This window comes from Protobothrops mucrosquamatus, unplaced genomic scaffold, assembly GCF_001527695.2.
Source record: "Protobothrops mucrosquamatus isolate PMUCROS unplaced genomic scaffold, P.Mucros_1.0 scaffold_13, whole genome shotgun sequence".
Classification (NCBI taxonomy): domain Eukaryota; kingdom Metazoa; phylum Chordata; class Lepidosauria; order Squamata; family Viperidae; genus Protobothrops; species Protobothrops mucrosquamatus.
The window spans coordinates 144,311-172,086 of record NW_015386089.1 but is presented as its reverse complement, the minus strand read 5'-3'; the positions used below and the strand labels follow the sequence as shown (position 1 = coordinate 172,086).

Here is a 27,776-nt window from a genome sequence, read left to right as displayed (position 1 = left end):
TTACCGTATGCAGGTAGTCCTCAACTTACAACCATTCGTTTAGCGGCTGAAGTTATAGCAGCACTGAAAAAAGTGATTTGTGACTGTTTTTCACACTTTCACACTTTTGACCATTGCAGCATCCCCATGGGGAACCCAGATTTGCTTATCAACTGTTACTAACTTAACAACTGTGATGGTTCACTTAACAACTGTGGTAAGAAAGGTCATAAATTTGGGGCAAAATTTGCTTAGCAACCGCCTTGCTTAGCAACAGAAATTTTGGGCTCCATTGTGGTTGTAAATAGAGGATTAAGTGTACATGTTTAAAATCTAGTTGGTATTAATAAAAGGTATCAAAGTCACTGTGCTGCTCCATACCTCTTCTTGGAATCCTCTCCCCTAATTAGTCCTTTACTCATTTCATTTGGCTATGCTATGATACAAGGCATGTAATGCTGGGTCTTTTTTGTACTTCAAAGTACACCAAACAAACTGCAGAGAGAGTCTTTCAGTGGGAGAAGAATGCCGCACTGTTTTCCAACTTTCTGAATTAAAAATGTCTTGGGGAACAAGTAAGAATTTCAAGTCCTCCCAGCCACTAACTTATGTTGGGTTCCTCCCAACAGAAGAAGCAATTGGGAGTGGCGAAAGAGAGGAAGAAAATGGGCTGTCCTCCCAAGCATCCTGTGGCTAAACTCAAGAACTGTGTGGTAAAATGTGTTTCATTTTTTGGTTTTCTGATTTATCTGGAACAAGGCCAATTTTGAGTTAACAGGTTGGGCAAGCAGGTTAAATAGGTGAACTCATCAGGACTAGTTGCATCCATTACAAAGCGAATCCACTCCCAGGTGAAGCACAAAACAGATTCTGTATTGCAGGGGTGTCAAACTGCTGGCCCGCGGGCCGGTTTCATCATACCAGAGCCGCGCCCACCCCATTGCCGGCAATGGCGAAAAAGCTCTGATACGTTGCACGACGTCACATGACGTCGCGAGTTTGACATGTCTGCTGTATTGGGATCCAGTGGGCTATGAATATCCAAAGTGGGAGGAAGAAAAATGAGTAGCTATAGAAGTTGCTTTGAAGAGTTTCGTAAGTCTGTCACTCCCCAGAGAGGCAGAGACAGCAATAAAATAACCGATCTAATTCCAATAATCTTTTGAATTACATGTATTCTTGACCAATACATGATGTAAGAAAGAAAAGGAAGATATGAGTGTACGGAGTAGACTCCTACAATCTTTGGAGATTGTCACTTTTCATCTTAATACTTAGGTGATTCTTCTAGGCAGCACCCTGTGGTTATAGTAGACCAAACCAGCATGTTGTACAAGTTGAATTTACATAATTCTGAGCAGCTAAAACTTGATATGAAGGTCTGTGTCCTTATCTCAGTGATCACTGGTATAGCTATAGTAAGGCAAGGAATGTTGCAGCTATCATCTTCAGAAGTATAGATTTGAATCTCTCTTTCTTATTAGACTGTAAGAGCTACATTGGTCATTCTGGGTCCAGGGAACAATTTTCATTTCCTTGATTTTCTAAAAAATTACAATTGGCTTCATTGTTTAAAAATTCCTGCAACACGCAGCGGTTCTAAGGTTTCTGAAAAAGAATAGAGTTGGTTGAATTGTCTATGGAGTTTCTCAGTCATTCAGGTCACGGATGTCCCAAAGGTGCTTTTTCAAGAGGCAACTGGACTTTCTTTATTTTTCCTTGAAGATGTTTTGCTTCTCATCCAAGAAGCTTCTTCAGTTCTGGGCTTCTTGAATGAGAAGCGAAATGTCTTCAAGGAAAAACAAAGAAAGTCCAGTTGCCTCTTGAAAAAGCATCTTTGGGACAACCGTGATCCGGATGACTGAGAATCCCCATAGACATTCAGCTATGCAAGTTGGTTGAATTGTTTATGCTTCAATTGCATTTGAGGGAGATTTATTTCCTAATTCTCGCATAGTACAGAGTTTATGAACTTTGCGCTTTTTAGAAATAACTGGATTATTTAGATATTGTCCTAGGCTTGGCAGCACAGTCTTCCTGGCTTGATAGCTCCCTTTTTCTCCTTGTAGCATTCCTCCAANTGGACCGGGACGCCCTACGCACGGTCACTCATGCCCTTGTCACCTCCCGCCTGGACTACTGTAATGCTCTCTACATGGGGCTCCCCTTGAGGAGCACCCGGAGGCTCCAGCTAGTCCAAAATGCGGCCGCGCGGGCGGTGTTGGGAGGGACTCGTCGCTCCCATATAACACCGCTGTTGCGCGAGCTGCATTGGCTGCCGGTGGCCTTCCGGGTGCGCTTCAAGGTGTTGACCATCATCTTTAAAGCGCTCCATGGCATCGGACCCGGATACCTTCGAGACCGCCTCCTGCCGCAGATTACCCCCCATCGACCTGTACGCTCCCACAGAGTGGGTCTCTTCAGGGTGCCGTCGGCCAGACAGTGCCGGCTGGCGACCCCAAGGGGGAGGGCCTTCTCGGTGGGAGCTCCCACCCTCTGGAATGAACTGCCCCCAGAGATCAGGGTGATCCCTGATCTCCCTTCCTTCCGCCACGCCCTTAAGACATGGTTATTCCAGCTTGCAGGACTGGCCTAGGGGAAATTTTTAGAGGGGGTTTTAATTATATTTTAATTAGATCACAGTTAAATATTTCCTTTTAATTAATTTTAATCTTGTAATGTATCTGTGTATTTTTACTCGATTGTTAGCCGCCCTGAGTACGCAAGGAGAAGGGCGGGATATAAATTTAATAAAATAAAATAAATAAATAAATAAACAACTGTGGTAAGAAAGGTCATAAATTTGGGGCAAAATTTGCTTAGCAACCGCCTTGCTTAGCAACAGAAATTTTGGGCTCCATTGTGGTCGTAAATAGAGGATTAAGTGTACATGTTTAAAATCTAGTTGGTATTAATAAAAGGTATCAAAGTCACTGTGCTGCTCCATACCTCTTCTTGGAATCCTCTCCCCTAATTAGTCCTTTACTCATTTCATTTGGCTATGCTATGATACAAGGCATGTAATGCTGGGTCTTTTTTGTACTTCAAAGTACACCAAACAAACTGCAGAGAGAGTCCTTCAGTGGGAGAAGAATGCCGCAATGTTTTCCAACTTTCTGAATTAAAAATGTCTTGGGGAACAAGTAAGAATTTCAAGTCCTCCCAGCCACTAACTTATGTTGGGTTCCTCCCAACAGAAGAAGCAATTGGGAGTGGCGAAAGAGAGGAAGAAAATGGGCTGTCCTCCCAAGCATCCTGTGGCTAAACTCAAGAACTGTGTGGTAAAATGTGTTTCTTTTTTTGGTTTTCTGATTTATCTGGAACAAGGCCAATTTTGAGTTAACAGGTTGGGCAAGCAGGTTAAATAGGTGAACTCATCAGGACTAGTTGCATCCATTACAAAGCGAATCCACTCCCAGGTGAAGCACAAAACAGATTCTGTATTGCAGGGGTGTCAAACTGCCGGCCCGCGGGCCGGTTTCATCATACCAGAGCCGCGCCCACCCCATTGCCGGCAATGGCGAAAAAGCTCTGATACGTTGCACGACGTCACGTGACGTCGCGAGTTTGACATGTCTGCTGTATTGGGATCCAGTGGGCTATGAATATCCAAAGTGGGAGGAAGAAAAATGAGTAGCTATAGAAGTTGCTTTGAAGAGTTTCGTAAGTCTGTCACTCCCCAGAGAGGCAGAGACAGCAATAAAATAACCGATCTAATTCCAATAATCTTTTGAATTACATGTATTCTTGACCAATACATGACGTAAGAAAGAAAAGGAAGATATGAGTGTACGGAGTAGACTCCTACAATCTTTGGAGATTGTCACTTTTCATCTTAATACTTAGGTGATTCTTCTAGGCAGCACCCTGTGGTTATAGTAGACCAAACCAGCATGTTGTACAAGTTGAATTTACATAATTCTGAGCAGCTAAAACTTGATATGAAGGTCTGTGTCCTTATCTCAGTGATCACTGGTATAGCTATAGTAAGGCAAGGAATGTTGCAGCTATCATCTTCAGAAGTATAGATTTGAATCTCTCTTTCTTATTAGACTGTAAGAGCTACATTGGTCATTCTGGGTCCAGGGAACAATTTTCATTTCCTTGATTTTCTAAAAATTACAATTGGCTTCATTGTTTAAAAATTCCTGCAACACGCAGCGGTTCTAAGGTTTCTGAAAAAGAATAGAGTTGGTTGAATTGTCTATGGAGTTTCTCAGTCATTCAGGTCACGGATGTCCCAAAGGTGCTTTTTCAAGAGGCAACTGGACTTTCTTTATTTTTCCTTGAAGATGTTTTGCTTCTCATCCAAGAAGCTTCTTCAGTTCTGGGCTTCTTGAATGAGAAGCGAAATGTCTTCAAGGAAAAACAAAGAAAGTCCAGTTGCCTCTTGAAAAAGCATCTTTGGGACAACCGTGATCCGGATGACTGAGAATCCCCATAGACAATCAGCTATGCAAGTTGGTTGAATTGTTTATGCTTCAATTGCATTTGAGGGAGATTTATTTCCTAATTCTCGCATAGTACAGAGTTTATGAACTTTGCGCTTTTTAGAAATAACTGGATTATTTAGATATTGTCCTAGGCTTGGCAGCACAGTCTTCCTGGCTTGATAGCTCCCTTTTTCTCCTTGTAGCATTCCTCCAAAAATCAGCAAAACCAGACGTGTGGTGAATGTGAAGCCTGTCTGCTGAAAACAGACTGTGGCCGCTGTGATTTCTGTTGTGACAAGCCCAAATTTGGAGGGAAGAACCTCAAGCAACAGAAGTGCCGCTGGAGGCAATGTCTGCAGTTTGCAATGGTTGGTGCACCCTCTCATCTGTTTTATTGTGCTCTCTATCTCCACTTTGCTACTTGTAGCATGTAAGCCATTTCATGCTTCTCTGTGCTAAGTGTGGGTATTAAGAGCTCATATTAACAAAGCCTTGCATGTTGTAGGTCTTGTTGCAGTATGTGCATTTTGTTCAAAAGCATGTTGTCGAATTGTTCAGATCTAAAGTCTGTATATTGTCAAGATTGATCAACTTGGGTTTCTTTATTCCAGGGATGGGCGGCCTGAAATTGAATTGTTTATAAATACCTCCTGGAGGTGAATAGCAGATTCTAATAGATTTGCGTTTGAAATCTTTTTTTTTAAGATTGATCTGGTTGCAGTGACAAAATAACACTATAGGAAAAATAATAATAATTCATTTCCCCTTGTCATTAGATCAATTCCTGCATTAAAATTGCCAGACAATATTAAAGGTGTGATAGGGAATGCAGTCTGTAACTCCTCTATATGTGTTCCTGTTTTAGCCTAAACAAACTATCTCTGATCACATGCACAATGGGGGAATATGTACATTAATTAATGATGGTAGACTCATTAAATTCAAGCAATACTGCCACTGTATGCACTTCCTTTGGTTTATATAGATTGATCACATGAGTTTGAAGGAAGTAGGGATTTATTTTATTTTATTTTTATTTACATTTTTGAACCGCCCATTTTTCTTGGGGAAAGGCTCTGGGTGGTGTACAATAAACTGTTAACATATAAAAACACCATATAACAATTAGGAAATTAGAAAATGTAGAATTTAAAAGGAGTCAAAGATTATTAAACTCTGTTAGAAATTAATTAAAAAGACAAAGAGAGGATTCTCAGGGCACCAGCCACAATGGGACAAAGACTGTTCCATAGGTAGCCTCAGGACCCCATGCCATGTAGGACTTTATAGGTCACACTCACACCTTGAATAGGATCTAGAAACAAACTGGCATCCAGTGCAATTCTTTGGATCAATATGTTTTACAGTATTTAAGGGTGTGTGCCTCTCTAGACAGACTGTGTCTAAAAGCTATTGTGGGAGGAGAACAAATTTACTTGGCAAGATGAGATTGATTTGAAGTGGATTTAAAAAAAATACAGACTACAAGAATGACATGGAAAAAGATATTGCACTGGATATACAAAAGAAACTGATATCTTAATGATTATATCAGGTATATAAATACCAAGCCAAGGAAGTGACCTGGATAATTTTCCTTCAATGGATTTATTGAAGAGGTTTGTTAAAGCTCTGAAGAATTTTGTGAGAAAAGGCAAAGAAAAAATAAAAGGAACATTATTTAAAGGGACTTCAGATCAAGATTGTTAGAAGTAAAAGTAAGGAATAAAATGTTGGTCTATTTGGTCAAGGTTGAAATAGATACATTGTTATCTCTTAATGGACTTTTGATGACATCAGGATGGAAATGAGACTTTAAGTATTTGTTTATAGATAAGAAATGGGAGATAGGAAGAAGAGCTTATTTGTTGTATTTCAAGAGAAAGTGACGTTATTAAAATTGTTTATAATTAAGAAGAAGGGGAAATGCTTTTTTTCCCTTTATACTGTATTGTTTTTTATTTTCTATTTTTCTTTCTATTTTTTCTTTTCTGAACCTTCTATTTTTTTCCTTTTATATTGTTTAGTTTGTATTTTTACAATGATCTGTAAAGAAACACTGTTGTTTTGGAGGATATTGTTTTTTTACTTCCAGCCTCACTCTTTGCCCTGCACTGCTGGGGACTCTCTCTGAGTTTGGTCACATTTCTCTGGATTGGATTTGTAGGATCTTTCTTTTAGATATAACAAGCTTTGCTCCTTTTAGATCCAGGATTTCCTGCTCTGAAGCAGTCCCTGCTGATTTGACATGGTATGATTGAATGAATGCATACAGTGACTTTCGAAAGAGTCCGCTTTTCCTTTTATTGATGCTGTAACTATTGAAAGATTGAAATTAATAGCTTCTGCAGTCAGTAAGCGCTACCTAGTTCAGTTTTGAATTATGTTTGTCATTCAGATTTGGTGTTCAGATATATATTCCGGCCCAGTGGAGTACCAACTTCATCATTAATCAGGAGCTATGATTTATATTATTGATGTCTTTTTTTACACTTTATTCCCTAATTCCAGTTATAGGAATACAAACTTTAAAAAATTAAGTTGGAAAACTTTAAATAAACTTTTTGATAGGTTGCTTGACTAATAAGGTTTGGTTCAATAAACAAGGAAAAGGAGGTATCTGTGTGGCAACTGGTCATTCCAGCTTCTATTCAGGATTTACACTTTGATGGACAAAACTCCATTCTTCAGCTGAAGGATATAAATGGATGTCTGAAAGGATTATGCTTGTTTTGGAAGTTTAGTTTGTTTTCGGTAAAACAAAATAAGAAACCATTGGTCTTGAAAGAGTTTTATTTCTTTTGGAAGTTAGGTTTGTTTTCAGTAAAACAGAATAAGGAAGTATTGCTCCAAGTGGTCTTTAAAGCCTTTTCAATTAACTATTATCAATGCCATATAAATGAATTTCATTCATTAAACACAATTGCGATTACCGTATTGTGCTATGTCAAAATTTGGTTTTTTTAAATGATCTGTTGCTGTATAAACCCAGCCATGTGTGATTTCTCTAGAAGATTTTGTGCAGATTTATCTGATGTTATATAAAGCCTACTTGCTTTTACATGTTTTGACTCTATCTCCAGGTGTCTTAAATCTGACCTTGGACAGACAATAAAATATTTCCCTGTCTGAGTACTGTTTGTTTAATAAACCTTATATTATCTTTTCCCTACATTTTATCCTATCTGGATGATTTTTTGCTGTATTTTAATCTGTATTGGGATTAACAAGATCAGGTTAAATACCTTGCTCTGGAACTGGCAAAATCATAATACAGTCCAATCTTCACAGGATTGACCAAGGAACATTATTTTAAGTGGCATAAATATTATGAAAAAAACAGTTGTTTCAGCTCAGTACTTATTCCTGAATGTAGCCAACATTTAGAGTTGGAGAAAGTTGGAATTCAAGCAAGATTTTACTGCTTACCAAGGCTAACTCCAGTTTCTTCCTTATGGAGAAATGAATTCAGCACCCATTTATTTGACTGCAATGGTGGGTTTTAACTCTGGGCTGAATAGCTGCAGAGCAGGGTTGCCAAACTGCTGGCCTGCGGGCTGGATGCGTCATGTTGAAACCGTGCCCACCCCATTGCCGGCAATGGGAAAAAAAGTCACGATACATCGTGACACATCACATAACATTGCGAGTTTGACACCCCTGCTGCAGAGTGTAAAAGTTGTAGGAACTAAGGAGGAGCCAGGAGGAAACAGTTTGTTCCACAACTTTGATCTAAGAGTGGCATAAACCTTGCAAATTAAAAAGCTCGCATATAAGTTCCTTCACAGAGTCCTTCACAGAGTCTTTGGAAAAATTTGTGAGTTTTTTGTGTTGTGAGTCTTTGGAAAGATTTTCTTCTAGAAATAGATGTATTAACTAAGAAAAATTATGTTAGTTCTGTTGAGAGCAGAGGAATATGGATTGTCTGCTACAGTGAATGGCTCATATTTGAGTGAGTTAAAGCAGCTCTCTTTTGACTGATAATTTTTTGATGCCTTTTAGTAAAAAATGTGGTTTCAGTGTCCTGAGATCTAGATATTCGTGTATACCAGCTTTAAAATCCTGCCATTTTGTGCTCAGATTTCTTATATACCCTAGTTGCCTTAACATCTCCAGCTTGATCTGTCCTAGCTGTGCCCCTATTCTGCCTTGCAGTTTCTTTTGTGGGGCAGGAGGATGGTGGGGAAAAGATATGCTTTCTCATGATTTTATGTTGTTTTGTGATGTCTTTAATGTGCTTGAGGGAAAATGCGCCTCTTGGGAACAGACCAAGGAAGTGGAAGGTTTTGTGTTGGGCCTGTGGCTTCAGGAAGACGCGGGCCATTCTAGTGCACTGCTTGCTTTTGTAATAGGGCTCCTTTGTGGGTAGCTGCTACTTGTCATCTCCACAGTTTGCTTTTCTTCATTAATTCATCTTCCCTTCCCTTCCCTAGAAGCAGCTGCTTTCTAAGGAATGGAGCAGCCCAGATGGAGTGGGGACAGTGGCAGCGGGCAGGAAAGTCAGGAGGAGAGGAGGAGGAACAGCTTTGGTGGCCACAGCCACAAATCAGCCAGGATCAAGCAGGTGGGGTAGTAGGGAGCTAAGGGGTGTGGCCAGAAGCAAGTGGACCAAAGTCAGCTTCCAGCCAGAGGCAATTACCCACCCACTCAATCCAAATGCTGCTGCTTGTGATTCTTCTGCCGTTGAATATCCACTGAATATGGGAACTAGCTACTAATACATGATTTCTCAATGATATCTTCCTTGTTATTCCACCAAGTTCCCTTCAAGCACAGCTTTATTCCAGCTTGAATTTGGCAGTGAGCATAAGCTAACTTTCTCCACGAGGGTCTTGACAGGATCATGGTCTGACTCTGAACAATTGGGGATTCCCAGACTGCTTTTTTCCAGGCAATTCCTTCATAACCTTTATGATGACCTCCTTCTTCTCCAGAATTGTCTCCATGAGGTACCTCCATCCTTCCTGCTGTCTATTACTTTGCAGTCTCGTGTGCTGCCCTGCTAGGAAGCTTGTATCGAAGAAGCAGGACTGGAGTGTATTGCACGGAATTCTTTCTGGGTTTTAATTTGGTGCTACAAAATGGCTAGATTTCAATTTTCTGGGCATTTACTGTCTTTATTGTAAGATTAGGGTCTTGATTGCCCATTTAGAAAAGAGACATTAGGGATTGCTTTACTAGTTTGAACTATTTGTGAATTCTAATCCAAATTACCAATCTGAATCCTGCTTTCCAACTTGAAATGTGTAGCTTTCCTTGCAGACAATTTGAAATTTGTAGCTTTCCTTGCAGGCAATTTGGAATGGACAAGTATAATAATGATATAGTTTTCAGCTCAGCATTTTGTACTTTTTAAAAATAGAAAAAATGGTGGTTTTCAGTCAAAAGACGTACAAACCAACACACTTTCCTATGGGTATATAGGCAAGAATATGAGGCCAAGGACTGTAAATGACATTCATCTTAATATATATTTTAACGGCCATTGAAACAATTTGTAAAGGTAGATTTTAGTGTATCTTAATTGAATATGTAATTGTGAGATGATATATTATTGCTTGGGACTTGAAATAATTAAGACATAACCTGTTACATGCTGCTTAGGATAGCATCCTAGCCAATAGGATCCTTTGGTTTTTACTCTCTGAGTTCAAAGAGGTAACCGGGGCCTTATTTTTCCCTGGGCTGGTAGGCAAGGCCGACTTTTTTTATGTTAGAATTTCCAACGTTAGGGCTACCTCAAAGGGCCTTTAAGCAGAGACAAATGGGTGAGGAAATGAAAACATTTTCCATGTGTTTTGGAATAGCTGAAAGGTAAACCATGAGGAAATTCCTATAACAAGTCAAGCAGGCAAAAGGCCTGGCATCTCTTCAACAGCTCGTGTTCTTAAATTTAAGAACACGAGCTGTTGAAGAGATGCCAGGCCTTTTGCCTGCTTGACTTGTTATAGGAATTTCCTCATGGTTCATTTCAACCAGTATCTTGAAAGGAAGACAATGGTGATGATTGTGATGGTGATGATTCACAAAAAATAACAATCCAGCAAGGTCTTAAGAATAAGGTTAAAAAAAGAAACAGCAGTTGTCCTTTCCTTCCTCAAATTAAACCTTTAGCTAAGCTCTGCCTGGAGGGATATAAGGGCTGGTGGGCTAATAGAATATGTCTTCATTCTCAAGTTTGCATGAACAATAAAGAATGGGCTGATTAATCTACACTTTATTTTTTCTCTTTCATCCCCATTGTCTCCTTTTCGTATTTTTATTAGTATTTATTTTTTCCTCCTCCTCCTCCAAGCTGGCTCTGATAAACTACTATACATTTTTCATCTGTGTCAAGACCCATTGTTACTTTGGCATAGTTTTTTGCGTTGTTGTCCCTGGTGGACAAACTAAGCCCCACAGATAATAAATTTTCCATTTTGTCATTTGAGTTACAGTTTCCCCAGAGCTGAATGGGAGGAATTGATGGTCTGGGCCCCTTTCCCTTTTCTCGTACATGGATTCTGTAAGTGTGTCACAATTACAGGAAAGGAGGAAATGTAAAGGACTGGTTTCAGTTGGCCTTGGGCAATCATAGGGTGACCTGGCACGGCAGTTGGAAACTTCACAGGAATTTTGTCAGTGTGTTTTTTCTATCAACTCTTTTTTTTTTTAGGAGGGATTATCTTAAATTTACTACAGGTAGTCCTTGGCTTACAACCACAATTGAGCCTAAAATTTCTGTTGTTAAGTGAGACATTTGTTAACTGAGTTTTGTTCCACCTTTCTTGCCACAATTGTTAAGTGAATCACTCCAGTTGTTAAGTTAGTGGCACGGTTGTTAAGTGAATCTGGCTTCCCCATTGACTTTGTTTGTCAGAAGATCTCAAAAGGGGATCACATGACCCCAGACACTGCAACCGTCATAAATATGAGTCCGTTGTCGACCATCTGAATTTTCATCACATGAGCATGGAGATGCGGCAAAGTTCATTAGTGTGAAAAGCGGTCATAAGAGTCACTTTTTTCAGTGCCGTTGTAGTTTTGAACAGTCACAAAACAAACGCTTGTAAGTGAGGACTACCTGTAATGCTATACCAGCTGTGATTTCCGGTGACAGCCTCGCTTACCAGCCCAGCATCTAATATATCGGTAAGTATACTTCATGGCAGATTGGCATTATGTATTATTTTAGCAGACCCCAAATCCACAGAGTTTGAGAATCTGTATTTTAACGTGTTGCTTATATAATGGTTTCACGCGCTGGAAAATTTGTATCCGAATACCAGCCTCTGGAATGCATCCCTGCCTCTGCAGCCGCTTACAAAGAAGCTCGCAACTTTTCTCACTAGGAATATGTTTTTAGAAAGTTTTCTGGATTTCTTGTTTGTTGTTGTATCTGAAAATTGGAATGGCAAGGCAAGTGTTTACAGAATTGCAAGGGAGGGGCTTTGCAAGATCAGGAAAGCTTCTTGATCTTGCGTGAGCTGCACTGGCTGCCGGTAGCCTTCCGGGTGCGCTTCAAGGTGCTGGTTACCACATTTAAAGCGCTCCATGGCATCGGACCTGGGTATCTCCGAGACCGCCTTCTGCCGCAGATTACCTCCCATAGACCGGTACGCTCCCACAGAGCGGGCCTCCTCAGGGTGCCGTCGGCCAAACAGTGTCGGCTGGCGANATGGCTTTTCCATCAAGCGGGATTGGCCTAGGGGGGGGATTGTATAGGGATTTTAATAGGGATTTTATAACTTTTCTAAAAATAACAGGCTTATTTAATATATATTTTAATTGTTTTTAGATATTTATTGTATAGTTCCGTTTTTATTGCCTGTAAGCCGCCCTGAGTCCTTCGGGAGAAGGGCGGGGTATAAATTAAATTAAAGTAATAATAACATCCGAGAAACAGGAATGCTCACAGTCGTGCATAAAGAGGGCTCCGCAATTTGTGTATCTACAAGATGTTACGCTTAGATGCTTAGATTTCTGTTTTTGAAGTAACTGCATGCCTGCCTTCACTCAGCACAACTTGGTTATTGAATTAACCTGTTTTTTTTTTAATGTGATTACATTTTAAAAACGTGAATAAAAAGTAAACAAGCACGAAAAATGAAACAAAAAGAGAATCAGACAAAAAGCAAGATAAGAATGCGAGAAAAAGGAAAGAAAAAAAATAGCTTCCCATTTTTGGTACATGTGTAGATAAAACATACATCCAACTCTTATTCTAAAATTAACAATAGTCCACATTTCTCCTATAATCGCATACAACTCTAATCGTCCAATCCCAGAGTCCAAATTACATGTCTCTTAGTTTCTCACAAAAAGTCGAAAACAGGCTTCATTGTTTTCTGGATTCACAAAATATGCTGAACCATAAAGTAAACATTAATTTAAGCTCTGAACAAAAATCCAAAGGTAGTTTAAAACTAGCCAACCTTAACTTGCTCTATCTGTGCATCTTCCATGTACTTACTGGCCAGGCTAAGTAGTCTCTGTATTAGCTCTGTACCATGTGCAGCATACTGTACAAGGGCACGAAGTAGCTCCTCTTATCAAATCATTAAAGTAGCTGCGTCATTTTTTCAGGCTTGTGTAGCTGCAAGATGCTCCTGTCTGTCTCTATATGGGTGTGCATTCATGATGATTTTGTCTCCCCCTCCCAACAAATATAAAAGATGTTGCCTGATTAGGAAATCGTTAATTGTGTTAAAATTGCATGGAATTGAAATATTCCACTGGCTTCTCAGTCATTCTTAAAAAAAATAATAATAAAAGAGGCTGTTGAAAACAAGGGAAATGGGCAGAAGTAAAAATAAGCATAGAGAGATGGAAAGCCTGGATATCATTGAAGTTTAATCTTGATGCTTTGGATGCCTACTTGTTTGCCGAATTTTACTCTTTCTGTAACAATAAATGGAGATCCTTCCTCTTTCCCATCCATCCATCCATCCACCCATTTCACTTTTCATTCCTTTTCTGTTCTGCCTGAAGGGTAGGTGGGAATATGTGTTAGAATATCTGGTATATACAGATGGAGATCAGTTAATTTAAACATTAGGTTAAAAATTAGGCTTGGGGATCTCAATGGAATGGCGATCTAATGAGATGGCTTTATTGTTTTTAACATCATTTTTCTTGGCTATTTTGTTACTGTTGTCTTTTAATTGCAGTTGTTTTAATATTGAGATTTTTTTATTGTGCACGATTTAGTGTCACTTTTTAAGAAGAGACTGGACAGCCATTTGTCTGAAATGGTATAGGGTTTCCTGCCTGAGCAGGGGATTGGACTAGATGACCTCCAAGATCCCTTCCAACTTTACTATTATTATTATTATTATTATTATTATTATTATTATTATTATTATTATTATTATTATTATTACTTTTCCGTGAGATTGGAGACTGATTAAATATAAATAAATAAATAACAGCGCAGATGCGTTTCTCATCGGTAAATAAGCCTTAACTGCTTCCCTTAGTTTGAACTGATAATATTTTCTGACTCTTTCTAAGACATCAAAAAACTCTCAGTTGCATGAAAGCCACTTGGAATTAATTAAAATACTTGTACTAAGATTTGTAACACAATCCTTTGGTGCAAAATAAATAAAAGAAACTGACTTGGACTACGCAAGTACCATGCAAGTTGGGGGTTGGGAAAGAAAAAAGACGGTTCTAGTTTAAACTGACAACAAAAATGTTCAGGTGGCTATAGTTTCTATACTTTCTGCTTAATATTTGCAACAGGAATCTGAGTAATAAAACATTGTTTGCATCAATTTATCATGTTCCTCATTTGGCATTTTTTCTTTTAACGGTTGGAATGTTGAAAGATTTCACCACACTTTTATGAATTAATCAAAAGCTCGTTAGATTTCAGACGATTTTTAGAAATAAGATGAGAGGGATGTCTGGGACATCCCATGAAAATAGCACTCCAAAAGCTTGCTGATATCTGCTTTATAGAGGTAAAATAATAATAAAAAAGAGATGTTTGTCCATCCTTTCCCCTTCTTCCCATTCAGTGACAAGCTTTTGGCTTTGGAGATTTTCTAGGCTTAAAATTTCGTTGTCTGAAGCAGCTTGTTGCAAATGCTGCCACCCAGCACTAGATTTTGGTTTTGTACATGGAAGAAAAGGCAACCCCATCATTATGCGATCATGGTTCAGGTGTTTGGCAACCAGCTCTCAGTTATGACGTTGCGGTGTCCTGCTGCCATGTGATCCCACCTGCAGCCTTCATTGCCTACTTCTAACAAGCAAAGTGTCCTGCTGCCATGTGATCCCATCTGCAGCCTTCATTGCCTACTTCTAACAAGCAAAGTGGATGGGGAAGCCAGCAGGAGGCTGTAAATGGCCATCATGGGATGTTGTGACTGTGGAATTTATCTATTGATAGCAACTGGGACTGCCAGAACTACTGTCATAAACTGGCATGGCCATGTGACACACTGTGCCTTAATGACCACATTGCTTAGCAAAGGAGTACCCAGTTCCAATTACCATTGGTAAGTGAGGATCACTTGTTTTAAAAAAAGTCCAGGAAGGGGCAGTATACATTTGCTTGTGGAACAATTCCAGGTTCAGCCTTTTGTATTTTCAACCCTTAACTGGGGTGATTTCTTCCTAACCTGGAATCACTCTGTTAGTTCATAGATTCATAGAATCACAGGGCTAAACCAGGGATCTTTGGAGGTCTGGTAGTCCAGGGGTCCCCAACCTCCGGTCCATGGACCGGTACCGGCCCACGGCATGCCAGCAACCGGTCCGCATAAACAAGCAAAGCCCCATCCGTAGGATGCAGGCAGCACACAAAACTATGTACTCTCCAGTCCATGGAAAAACCTTTCTCCACCGAACCGGTCCCTGGTGCCCAAAAGATTGGGGACCTAGTCAAACCCCCTGCCTAAGATAGGAATCCTCATACCATCTTGGACGAATTGTTGTCCAGTTTTTTTTCTTAAAAACCTTCAGGAACAGAGCACCCACAACTCCAGAAGGCAAGAACCCTTTTATGAGGCTGATGGGCGGTTAAGAAGTTTGAAAAAATAAAACAAAATAAAGCTGTTCCACTGCTTAATGGTTTTCACTGTCAAGAAATTCCTTCTTATTTTCAGGTTGGGTCTCCCTCTGACAAACGTCCACCATTGCTTCTTGTCTTATCCTTGGGAATTTGTTGCAGAATTTGTTTCCCAGTGGATGTCAGGGTAGTAAAAGTTCCCCATTATTACCGTGGTAGAGTTATTCCAGTAATTGTCCCGTGTAATTCTGAATTAGATAGATAAATAGGCTGAGCCAGTATAAGGTTGCTTATATCTCTTCCTTTCCTTTCCTGTGGCACTGAAGGAATCTTCTTTGACCAGTGAGTGGACTGAAGTGCCCAAATCCCTGAGCTTACAGATGCCTAAGCAGGAGCAGCCACATCTGCATCCACAGCCACCACCACCAGTGACGCTGAGGAAGGAAACCATACCCTCTGCCTCCCACGAACCTACAAAGGAGTATTCCATCCTGGCACCATATATCCAGCAAGAGCAAGATATACGCCACCACCCCATTAAATCCACCTGGGTCATAGGAACGGTGGGTGAAAGTTGGTACCTTTTAAGTCACGTATGACTGTTCCTCCCCTAAACTCTTTCTCCTGTTTTGCCAACTGAAATGTCAAATATTGGAGCTACATGCTTAGGGCGGGAGGAGTTGCTATGTTTGTTAGACTTTGTTTGTACTGCCCAAAAAATAGAGTAACAATGAAATAAAAACAGAATGTTACTTTATAGATATGTGCTGAAAAAGATAAAGAAAAGTAATAGAGGTTAAACAAAAATTCATTATCTGATCACTGAAATAGACTTAAATAAAAAATCACTGGTTTGGTAAAGTGTGTGGGGGGTGGGTGGGAGGAGAGCATTGGAAAAGTTGGGTGGCAATATCCTGAAAGTTTAATGCTTTGTAGATTTTAGAAGCGTCCTGAAATTTTGTTGTTTGGCTTAAACAACATAGGCATTTCTGGATGGACTAGCTTTTCATCTTTTAACAGTGTATATTTTGGCTAAGACAGGGATTTGGACCTGGCATTTGTGTTCATATAGTTTACATAAGCTGCTTTTGCTTAGCTTGTTTGGTGTTGATTTTTCTTGAAAATACTGCATTGCAAAATGCTTTCTACCTTAATATTTACTGATTTTCTTCCTTTAAAAATTGAGGATGAACATGTAGAAGCCACACATTTAGTCCCATCCTAAATTTGTTGGCTGTGCCAATACTGTTTTCAAATTGCAAACAAACTTGCATTTTTCAAGCATCTTTCTTTTTTTTAAATTCTTCTGTGCATCACCTCGTTTTCAAATGTCAAGCAGAGAGTGATCTCACACAGGGGGGTTTGTTTCCTGAGCAATGTTCCCCCCCCCAGTAACAGATTATTGAATGAACATGTTAACATGGCACGATTAGACTTGAAAAAGAGCAGCAATGACATACTGCTTGTGGCCGAGAGTGCACTTATGTCTCTTTTTTTAAAACTGCATCTTGTATGTAGCTTGAAACTTTAGGTTTAAAATCTCCATTTATAGGCTCTAATATTTTGGTATAATGTATCTCATAGGATCCAGATACCCAACTGCCTGCAGTCAATCTCCTTATTGCCACCTCTCCCCCAAACAAGCAAGAATATGGAGAACCAGGTGGGAATTGTCAGGCATCCAATGACTCTCTGGTAAGCTCTAGTTTAAGGTATCTTTCCTTGCCAAATCACCTTAGTGTTCTGGTTGCTTGCTGAAATTTTTATTTGTTTACTTAGCATATGGCATACAATATCAGGGAAATCTACACATGCTAGACACAGTGCAGTCCTGACAGCCTAGATTGCTAATTCATTCTGTTTGGTGCTTGCTGGCTACCCTTGGGGTACTATAGGGGGGGGGGGAGAACTGGCTTTATACCAATTAAGTAGCAGTGCTCGGGTTGCTGGCTCTTTCAGGCTCCTCCACCAGTCTTGCCTTGCTTCGTCTTGTGTCGTGATGCCTCGCTTCTGGCCAGGTCCAGTGTCAGCTTCTGCTCTCTGCACACATGAATGCAGCGAGGTTTTTCCCCCACCTATTTGTCTACTTGCAATATTGCATGCTGTTGAACTGCTGGATGGGCAGAAACTAGGGATCAAGCAATGGGAGCTCACTCCGTCTCACGGAGCCAGGCTCGAACCACCGAAGTGCAATACCATTTCTGGCCAGCAGTTCCAGCATCATTAAGTCTTAAGGGAATGCGGTGGCTTGGTGAAATGATTTTCAGTTCCTTCTGCTCCCTACTAGAATGAATATGGAAATGGAGGACAAAAGGAAAGGATGTCACCCACTTAACTGGAAAAAAAAACCAGACTTTGTAGAGTCTTAGCAAGCCTTCCCATTCAGAACTGAACAAATTTGAATTACGGTTGGGTGCTTGCCAAGTTTTGACCTGGGGAAAAATTTTAATTTCTCAATCCTTTGCTTTTGTATTATTCCACCCATGTTTGGCTGGTTTCAAAAAACACTTGGACCAATCCTTAGAGGTCAGTGACTCTTAGACTTGATGGCAGTGTGACTGCCTTTGAAGGACAATCTCCTGGGAGACAAGTGGGATTTTGTGTGTGTGTGTGTGCGCGCAGTTGGTTGGTCACTGTGAGAACAGACTACTGGACTAGATGGATAAAGGATCCAATCCAGCAGGGAATTATTTATGTTATGTTCTTATGGCTTTAGTTTCATGGATTCCCAATCATACAAGAAATATTTCCAGGCCTGTGCATTTAAGAGGTGTTTCAAGGAGGTCTCTTGTAGGTTGCCTTGTAATCCCATCTATTTTTATTTGTCTGTATAATCTGTGCTTCAGCTTCCTTTGAAATATCACTTGTACGTGTCTCTGTATGTACAGTTCCCTTCTGATGTCAGATTTGTTGTCTGAAGTAGGGTTTGGGCACTGAGAAATCTGAGAAAGGCCTATTTGTTGACTTTTCCAAATTAAACCTTGAGCCTATTTTTATTGCTGCAGATATCAGCAGGATTCCCCCAATTTAAGAAACTGTCAGGAACATCAAGCACAGAAGTGGTAGTTCTTGACGATTCAGAAGACAATGAAGTGGGACCACTGCAGCAAATTCAGCCTCCAGTGGTACGTAATGGGATAATTTTGGGCACTGTGATAATAACTCTTTAAAGGTTATTATTATTATTATTATTGGTTGTTGATCCTGGGCAACTTTGTTCCTGATCGTGGGGATGAGAATCACAATACATATGGCCAGCAGAAGGTGATGGATACGCAACAACAGCTACTGAGATCAGTGAGGTGAAGGAGAAATTTTCGACTGTAGGTTTTTTTCAACAATAAGAGATTTGGAAGAGAGGTGGATTGTGGGATAATAGCATGGAAACCTTGTTTTGAAAATTTTATTATGGTCCTTGACCAATCCTAAAAATAAATACCTAATAAGAGAAAAGATACATATTATTGTTCCAGCTTGCCAGCCATCTTTGTTAAACAATATTGCTATCCATGCAATCATATCCAGTTCTCAGATATTCTATGAACCAGCTGTCTCCAGTTTTCCAGTTTTGTACAGCTTCTTTCAATTGTTTTATGCTCTGGCTGGTGTTGGCTTTGATTATGCCTAGCAACTGTGTTTTTTGGCGGTCTTATTTCCTTTTATCACTGACCATTCCGAGCAAAACTGCCTTTTCCTGTCAGTTTGATTGCATGACATGGCTGAAATAAGTAAGGTGGAATTTGGTGATTTTGCCTTCCAGCAATATGCCTGGTTTTATACTCCCCACAGTACTTGATTGTTTGTCACTTTGGCTGTCCAAGGAATGTGAGGAGCCTTCTCCAGCAGCACAGTGCAAACAAGTTAATCTTCCTCCTATCTAGTTTTTGTTTTTTTTATAATCCAACTTTCACAATTGTAGGTAGCTGTGGGAAACCCGATAGCACAGACTAACCTGCATTTAGTTACCAGGCGATTCATGCTCATCATTGCTGTGTGACCCAAGGCAATTTAACTTTTTATTTCTGGACTGCTCTCTCTGCTTTGATCAATCTGTGATCCTAGAGAAGTGTACTTGCGGACTTTCAATCTTTTCATTGTCAGATGTTATTTTGAAAATGTTCATTCCTCACGGTGGTCAGGAAGAGGCCAAATTCCTTGCTCTCTTCTTTAATCCTTTGGATCTTCTTTCAAGCCCTCTTTGGTTTCTGAAAGGAGAGTTGTGTTGTCAGCATATCAAAGATTGTTGATATTCCTTCCTCCAATCTTTACCCCAATTTTTGATTCTTGAAATTCCAGCTTCCTTATAATCACTTCAGCATACAGGTTGAATAAGAAAATTGAAGGAATGCAACCTTGCTACACTCCTTTCTCTGTCTTGAACCAATCAGTGTCTCTCTATGGTGTTTACACAATAGTTTCCTGATCTGTGTAGAAGAGTCTGCATCAATTTGACCAGATGTGTTGGCATCCCCAGGTCTTCTAGGACAGTGGCCCCCATCCCAACCAGGAACCGGTTCTATGAAGAGAGGTTTTTCTGTGGACCGGAGGGGGCATGGTCTTGTGATGCTGCCTGCATCCCGCAGATGGGGCTTTGCTTGTTTGCATAGCCCAGTTTCTGGCATGCCACAGACCGGTGCCGGTCCATAGACCAGGGGTCTATTCTAGGACTCTCCAAAACAGATCATTATTGACATAATGGAAGGCTTTCTTGTAGTAAATAAAGCAGATATAGATGTTCTTTTGATATTGTTGAGATTTTTCCATGATCCAGAATAATTTGTAATATAGTCACTAGTGCCATGATCCCTTCTGAAACCAGCTTGAATATCTAATAATTTATTTTTTGATGGATGGCACCAGACACTATTGTATGATCTTGTTGGGAGAATTTCCCTGAGCTGGGAAAAGAGTACCAGCGATCAAGATGCAAGATGAACTGCTGGCAAAGCAGTCTCTCTTTTTATTCCAAAAACAATAACAAAGTTTGTTTTTGGGGTAGCTGGCTATTGACTGGTACTTTAGTGAGATATTTATGGGATTTGAGGCCCTTTGTGTTATGTTTGTGAAGGAAATGTGAGTGTGAAGTATGATTTTATGACCGTAGACAGGGAGAGAGACTGATTACAGAAAGCGAACCAGATTAAAAAGCATGACAATTTCACACCTATCCCCAAATCTCTTACATCCAAGGAGGACAGCGACAAGAACCATCTTGCTTGTTATCTTGCTTGTTCTTCCTTATCAGTAGAGATTTTCCTCTGGAGCATATGGTTCTTGTCACTGCCCTTCTTGGATGTAAGAAGTTTGGGGATAGGTGTGAAATTCTCATGCCTTTTGATCTGGTTCTCTTTCTGTGATCAATCTCTGTCTGTCTACTGTCTCAGTGCTTTGAGTGATCCCAGAGCTTTGAGTTTATTGCCATTCCGTGGCTTTTTGAGGTCACATTATATCTCTGCCTTAGTTGAACAATGAAACAATGTACCTTGTTAATGGAGACAAGGTCTGTCCAGCAATAAGTGTTACTGGTGGTCAGCAATGAGCAGTGTAAATGAAAACGGAGATACAGAGATATTTTCCATGGGATTTCTTCTCACTTAGGAAATTTTCTGGTGCAGTTTAATTTTTTTTTGGGGGGGGGGGAGGTTTCAAAATAAACTGTACAATCTTAAGGAGAAACGTGCTAGCTCATGAGATGAGGAACAGTTGTACAATTAATTGGAGCGATCTCTGGAATTGCTCTTTTTTGTTAGTGGAATAAACACTGCTCATTTCCAATCCTGTGGCTATTTGTATTTGTTTCCCCAATTTTCCAGTACAAGGCTATGGTGGTTGTGGGTGATACAAACCTAAGAAATTCTGCAGGGATGGTTTCAAACCCTTGAGCCTTGTTTTTTGGGGGGCAGTTGGCTCATTGCCTACACAACGTCTTCCTGACGGATGGCTGGTGCTGTTTCTACTTTCCTTTCCTCATCATCCTGAGGAAGTTGGGCCTCTTTGTTGCTGGTATACAGCTCTTCTGTTTATTCTCACCCTCTGTTCTTCACACCTTATCGGTCAGACAGTTCTTTCTCTTGCTTCTTTTTGATGATGCTTTTATGAGCAACAAATATTGTTCAAATCCTTTGGACTTCCGGGGGGTAGCCTTTCAAGCAGTCATCTTACACTTGCTTGTAAGTGTAAACTTTATTGTCTTTCCTTGCTGCTCTTGGGAAATCTGCTTTCAGTCTCCTTGCTTCCTCCCATTTGTCTGCTGCTTTGGCTGCTTTTCTGTGCTTGGCTGTCCTGATGGTTTCATTTGAGTTTTCTCCAGCTTCTTGTATGTATGTGCTCAGCTAACATCTATGAAATGCAAATTTCTATAAGAGAGCAATAGAGCTGAAGCTCTTTGTCTCTGGCTATGACTTTTTGAAGGTACCATGTACCATATATCATCTCTCTAAAATTCAAACTCCCATATTTCATATTTAAAAGCCAATTTAGTGCTATCTAGAACAGGGGTCCCCAACCCCCGGTCCGTGGACCAGTACCGGGCTGTGGCATGCCAGCAACCGGTCCGCACAAACAAGGAAAACTCCATCCACAGGATGCAGGCAGCACACAAAACCACACCCCTTTCGGTCCGCGGAAAAACCTCTCCACATAACCAGTCCCTGGTACTCAAAAGGTTGGACCTCTGATCTAGAACATAGAGAGTATTTCCTTTTCCTGAACTCCATATTAGAAAATTTTGAAAGGCAAATAGCACTGATTTCAACTTTTAACAATAGTGGTGGTGTTGCTGTGTAACTAAGTATGATTAAGTATTAGCAAAATTCTCTTCTTTCTTGTTGAGCTTGGCAAACACACCACTAGAATCAGATCACGGTGTTCAAAATGTTCATGGAAAAGCTGATTCAGTGAATATGCAGTTATATTTCTAGAGAACACTGTCCTCTATTAACTCTTTTGAGTGTAACCCAGAATTATAATCTGGTTACATTTGAATGAGTGAATAATGTTTTTCTTGTCTAGGTTTTTTGTTTGATTCCTGCTTAGGCACAGTCTGAATCTGTTATCTAGCTCATCTCAAGGCTGGCTAGTATCAGCCCAAAGGCTCTACTTTTATAGAGGAAGTCTTGGGTATTTCTGTCAAACAATGCAATGGATATCTTTTAATTCACCCATATGTTTTTCTAACTGCCATGGATTGATCAAACATAGCAATTAGTGTCTCAATGTGAAGAAACACTTATAGCGATAAAATACGCTAAAACCTTTTTGGGGAGCATTTTTTCCTCACGAATCACAGATAGAGGTTCTCTCAAGAGACATCATCTGTTCTCTCATTTTGGGTGGCTAGTTCTTCTTTAAATACAAAAGTCACTTGTGATTGGAAATAATTCCCTGTTTTCTACACATCTGTCCAAGCTAGAGAAGGATTTAAATTACAGGTAGTTCTTGAATACAGAAGGCAGAATAATAGAGTTGGACAGGACCTTGGAGGTCTTCTAGTCCACTTGATTCACAACTCTTTGTTTAATGACAGCTCGAAGTTATTGATAATCTTGGGAAAAGTGACTTATGAACTGTCCTTGAAATCATAACCGTCGTACCACGCCCCCCCATAATCATGTGATTGCAATCCAGACACTTCGCAACTGGCTTTTATTTGCGGTGGTTGCCGCATCTTGTGGGTCCCATGAACACAATTTGTGACCTCCCCAGCTGGCTTTTGGCAGCAGTCAATTGGAGAAGCCAGGTTCACTTTATGACCACACCAACTTACCGATGGAAATTCTGGCCCCACTTGTGGTTGTAAATCGAAGATTACCTGTACCTGCTGTTTCCTTTAGTTAAAAAAAAAAGCCCATCAATTTTTATTTGATGATGAATTTGTCACAGGCAAGTTCTCAAAATATTAGCTTCTTCTGTGAGCTCTTGTACTCCTCAGTCAAATCGACTGAATCTTGTCCGCATTAGTTTTGCCATTTGAAGTTCACCATTTGAGTGAACTTCGCCATTATGCAACCTTCACTACTGGCTTCCAACAAGCAGATTAAATAGGGAAACGAGCTGGAGGTCTCAAAACTTTGATTGTGTGATGCTGTGATCACCCAGAATTTATCTAATGATGATACCTGGAATTGCCACAACTGTCATTCTCAGTTGAGCCAGTCACGGGATATCACGCTTTATGACTGTGCCACTTAGTGATGGAGTTGCTGGTCCCAGTTACTGTTGTTAACCAAGGGACTGCCTGTACTTGATTACAGATGGCAGTTTTGGGGCAGCTTTCAAACAAGGGGTCTTCTGTGGCGAATTGTAGTAATCTAACCTGGAGGTTACCCATGCTTTGACTCGCTTCGTCAAGATAGAATTGTCGCTGGCCTTCATTTGTTGCCGAGAGACATTTCTTGCCATGTGAATGTCCAGAAGCCCAACGGAGACTGGATGAATCCTCAGAATGCCAAATTGGTTCTTTACTGCAAATGTTATTGTATTCAGAATATGTAAAATGTGATTTTCCTGGACACATTCTTAAATTAATTCACCCCAGACCCAAGATTACCTGTGGTTTACACATATCTGAGACTGAACTGCTACATTAGTTGAGACCTTGAGTCATTGCCTTAATCGTGACAAGGAATGGCTTTGAAATAGAGGCCCCTGTGCCCTATTTAAGCCAAACTGGGGAAAATGGAAGCTTATCTAAAGTTATTTGATTACTACTGGCCTTGACTTACAACAGTCTACTAGTGACTGTCCGAAGTTACAACAGCACTGAAAAAGGTGACTTATGACTGTTTTTCACACTTACAATCATCACAGCATCCCCGTGGTCATGTGATCAAAATTCAAATGCTTGGCAGCTGACTCATATTTATGTCGGTTGCAGTGTCCCGGGTTCATGTTAATCACCTTTTGTAACCTTCTGACAAGGAAAGTCAATGGGGAAGCCAGATTCACTTAACAACTGTGTTACTAACTTAACAACCACAGTGATGCCCTTAACAACTGTGGCAGAAAGGTCGTAAAATGGGGCAAAACTCACTTAACAAATGCCTCACTTAGCAACCGAATTTTTGGGCTCAATTGTGGTCGTAAGTCGAGGACTACCTGTACCAAAAGGATACTTAAACTGGACTTTTTTGCTCTTTCTCTCTCTAGATTATGGAGGTCTACAGCCTGGGCGGTGTGCAGCCCCTCTCTCAGTTGGACAGCGTCTTGCGAGAGTTTTTAGCTGAGCTGAATGAGATCCCTCTCCCTGCTCACTGGGAGGTGTTGCCTCCACTTGGCAGCCCAGACCTGCGTCTCGTCCAGCACTCGAAACATTCCACCATGTCTGCTGCAGTCATTCACATCCGCCCAGGCCTTTTTTTCCATGTTGTAGTGCAAGGTCTGCTGGTGCCTCAGGAACATGAACTTTATGCCAGCCATCCTGCCCGCCTGACCACGGTTGATGAGGTGGTGGAACTGATCTGCGATCTGGAGGCCTACCAACTTTGTTCGGGTTGGCCTGCAGGGTGGCCTGCTGGAGAACGGTCTGAGGCCTGTGATGTTCTTGTTCATTCAGGTTGCTGCCCACAGTGCCGGCTCAACCCCTGGCCATCAGGAAGTGGCACTCACTGAGAACCAAGCTGGGCAAGGAATTTGGAGGCAGATTCAGCCCCCCTGATCTGAGAATGGGCAGTTAATCTAAGTTTAATTTTGACACTGGACATGGCTTGGATTTCTAAAAGGCTAATTCCTTGCCATAAATAGCTTTATTTCCCCCCCCCCCCTCATGTTCAATAGCTTGGCAAATATATATATATATATATATATATATATATATATATGCCAAGACATATATATATATATGCCAAGACATATATATATATATATATATATATATATATATATATATATATATATATATACACCCCTTCTTGTCTTCTTTCTAATCCCCCCCCCCGATAACCTGCTTCTGCACTTCTGGTGTTCAGAGGGTTTCTTTTGGCAACTGAATTCCAGTCTTGTTTTAGCCATTTACTCATTTTCTGCTAGAGAGGTACCTGGTGGACAGTGTGTATCACAGCAGCTTGGGCTGACCACCAGTTTTGTGCACTTTTAAAGCTTTTTTATATGTTTGGCAATGTAGTATTACAGGTTGATACGATGGGCATGTGGAGATGGGCTGTGCATCCATTTGGGATCCTGTTTCCATTGTTTTTGCTTGCCTAGTCCCACTCTGTCGTATCTAGCGCACTCCTACAGTATGATCTTCACCAAACCCAGGAAAAATGGGATTTTACAGTAGAATCTCCTTCAAACGAATCCCTACGGGCTAGACATTTCCCCCGATTTGTTTAGAACTTGAATTGTTGCCTCAAACATGTTTTCCTTTGCTTTGTGTTGTGGGGTTTGGATGGGGGAATTATGTTTGAGGATCTGCAAGACTTTTGCTCTGGGGAGCAGGAAAGGTCCCACAAATGGTGCCTGAGAGGAAGTTGGTGAGCTGCCATTCTATATGCTGAGAGATTCCAGCATGTTCTGTTCAGGGAAGTTCTACAGAAGCCATAGCTGTTTGTCACTTGCTAACTTGTGGTTTTGTTTCATGTCTTCCTTCAATGTAGTTGGCGGCAGCAGTAACAGCAACCTCTATCTTCTGCCCCTCCCCTATGCCTTTTTGCAGTTTGTCTGACTCTCATGATGTGTGATATTTTTCTTTCAGAAGAAAAGAATGAAACTATCCTCAAAGAAATAACAAAATCAGAACTGGCTTCTATTTTTTTTAACATATTAAAAATTTGAAAGAGCAAATGGTCTTTGGTTGTTCTTATTTCTGTTCAAAGTGAGAATCCTCAAACTGGTTTGCGAGAACATGGGAGAAGAGTAGCTAAGACTGCTGTGTAAATTTCTCCTAAGTCTTGATACCTTTATTTTTTTGTGACTGTTCAATATGTATGCAAGGGTGACCCACTGACCATCAACTTACAAATTCCCTACTGAATGCACATGGGCTCAGAATTGTAGTGAAAGTGTTTTTAGCTTATATAAAGTGGTGGCATCTCTGTTAAATGAAGTTGTGGGGTCTCATGTTTTCATGACTGGTTACAGTTCTTGGTCTTTTCTGATGCAGAACCTCTTCATTTGTCTTGCGAGTTTATTTATTTGTCAAATTTATGTAGCTGTCCATTTCACAAAAAGGTGACTTGGGGGGGTGCATATAACAATCATTGGAACGGTTAATAAAGACTTAAAAATAATTATTTTGATAAAAAAACATTAAAAACTATAAAAGCAAAGATAAAATATGTAGTGGGCAAAAGGATGTTAATAATAAAGGGGCCACTTCACTGGTTCACTAGGACCTTGGGGTACCCAAGTCTGATGACACAACCAGGTCTTGAGGGACCTTTGGAAGGTCAGCAGTGATGGAACCAGCCTCATTGGGGGCGGGGGGAAATTCCACAAAGCGATGCCACAGCAGAAAGGCCCAGTGCCTAGTGCCCAACATATGTAATTCCTTAGATGACAACCTGTTACATGCTGTCTATGCTGGATCTGGTGGGATGGGCAGATGTAATTGGGGAGAGGTAATCCTCCCCCAGAGAACCTGGCCTCATGCCATATAGGGCTTTAAAGATCAACATCGGTAACTTGAATTAGACTCCCAAGACAAACAGGTAACACATGCAACTTAGAGCAGAAGTGTAACATGTTCTATCAGAAACACACATAACTCTTTGTACTGCTGCATTTTGCAACAGTGAAGTTTCTGGATACTCTTCAAGGGCAGCCCCATGCAGAGCACATTACAATGGCCCAACCAGGAGGTGACCAGTGTGTGAGTGACTGTGAGTATGGCTCTCAATCTAGGAAAAGGCACAACTGGCACCCAATATGAAATTGTGCAGAGACCTTCCTAGACACTACTGCCATCTGCTCATCAGGCAAAGGTTGTGAGACCAGGACTCTCAGATTGCTCACAGGGTTTGTTTGGGGCAATGCAATCCCACCCAACACCAAAGAGGGCATTTCCAGAACCAGAGAACTCCAAAGCCCAAAGCTTCTCAATCTTGCCAGGGTTTAGGTGAAGCCTATTGCTCCCCATCCAGCATCATGATGGAGGGGAGGGGAAGGGAGGAGAGGAGAGAGCACCAACCCCTGTGGCACCCAACAGGGTGGGATTTCTTCTTGGAGAAGGGGTGAACCAGTATAACACTACTGCCCACCCCCAATCTCCGTTCTGAGTTGATCTGGAAGGATATAATGGTTGATGTTGAAAGCAACTGAGAGGTCAAAAAAGGGAAGGATGAATACACAACATTCATGCCAGATATCCAACAGTGCAACCAATGCTCTTTTTGTGCCATCCCAGGTTTGATTCTATCCCCCCCCCC

The 27,776-nt window shown here is 40.7% G+C and overlaps 1 protein-coding gene across 2 annotated transcripts in view; it reads left to right on the top strand.

The window, feature by feature from the left end:
* The window catches only part of MBD1 (methyl-CpG binding domain protein 1), a 65,090-nt gene extending 39,950 nt beyond the window's left edge, over positions 1 to 25,140 (top strand). Inside the window, exons 13-18 of one of the 2 annotated variants that reach the window (XM_029285754.1) lie at positions 609 to 692; positions 4,616 to 4,780; positions 15,738 to 15,974; positions 16,996 to 17,106; positions 18,417 to 18,536; positions 24,559 to 25,140. In XM_029285754.1, coding sequence (XP_029141587.1) covers positions 609 to 692; positions 4,616 to 4,780; positions 15,738 to 15,974; positions 16,996 to 17,106; positions 18,417 to 18,536; positions 24,559 to 25,020 — 1,179 coding nt within the window. In that variant the 3' untranslated portion in view covers positions 25,021 to 25,140. The remainder of the gene's footprint in view (positions 1 to 608; positions 693 to 4,615; positions 4,781 to 15,737; positions 15,975 to 16,995; positions 17,107 to 18,416; positions 18,537 to 24,558) is intronic. The other variant, XM_015824343.2, reaches the window with a different exon arrangement.
* Positions 25,141 to 27,776: the final 2,636 nt, after the last annotated feature.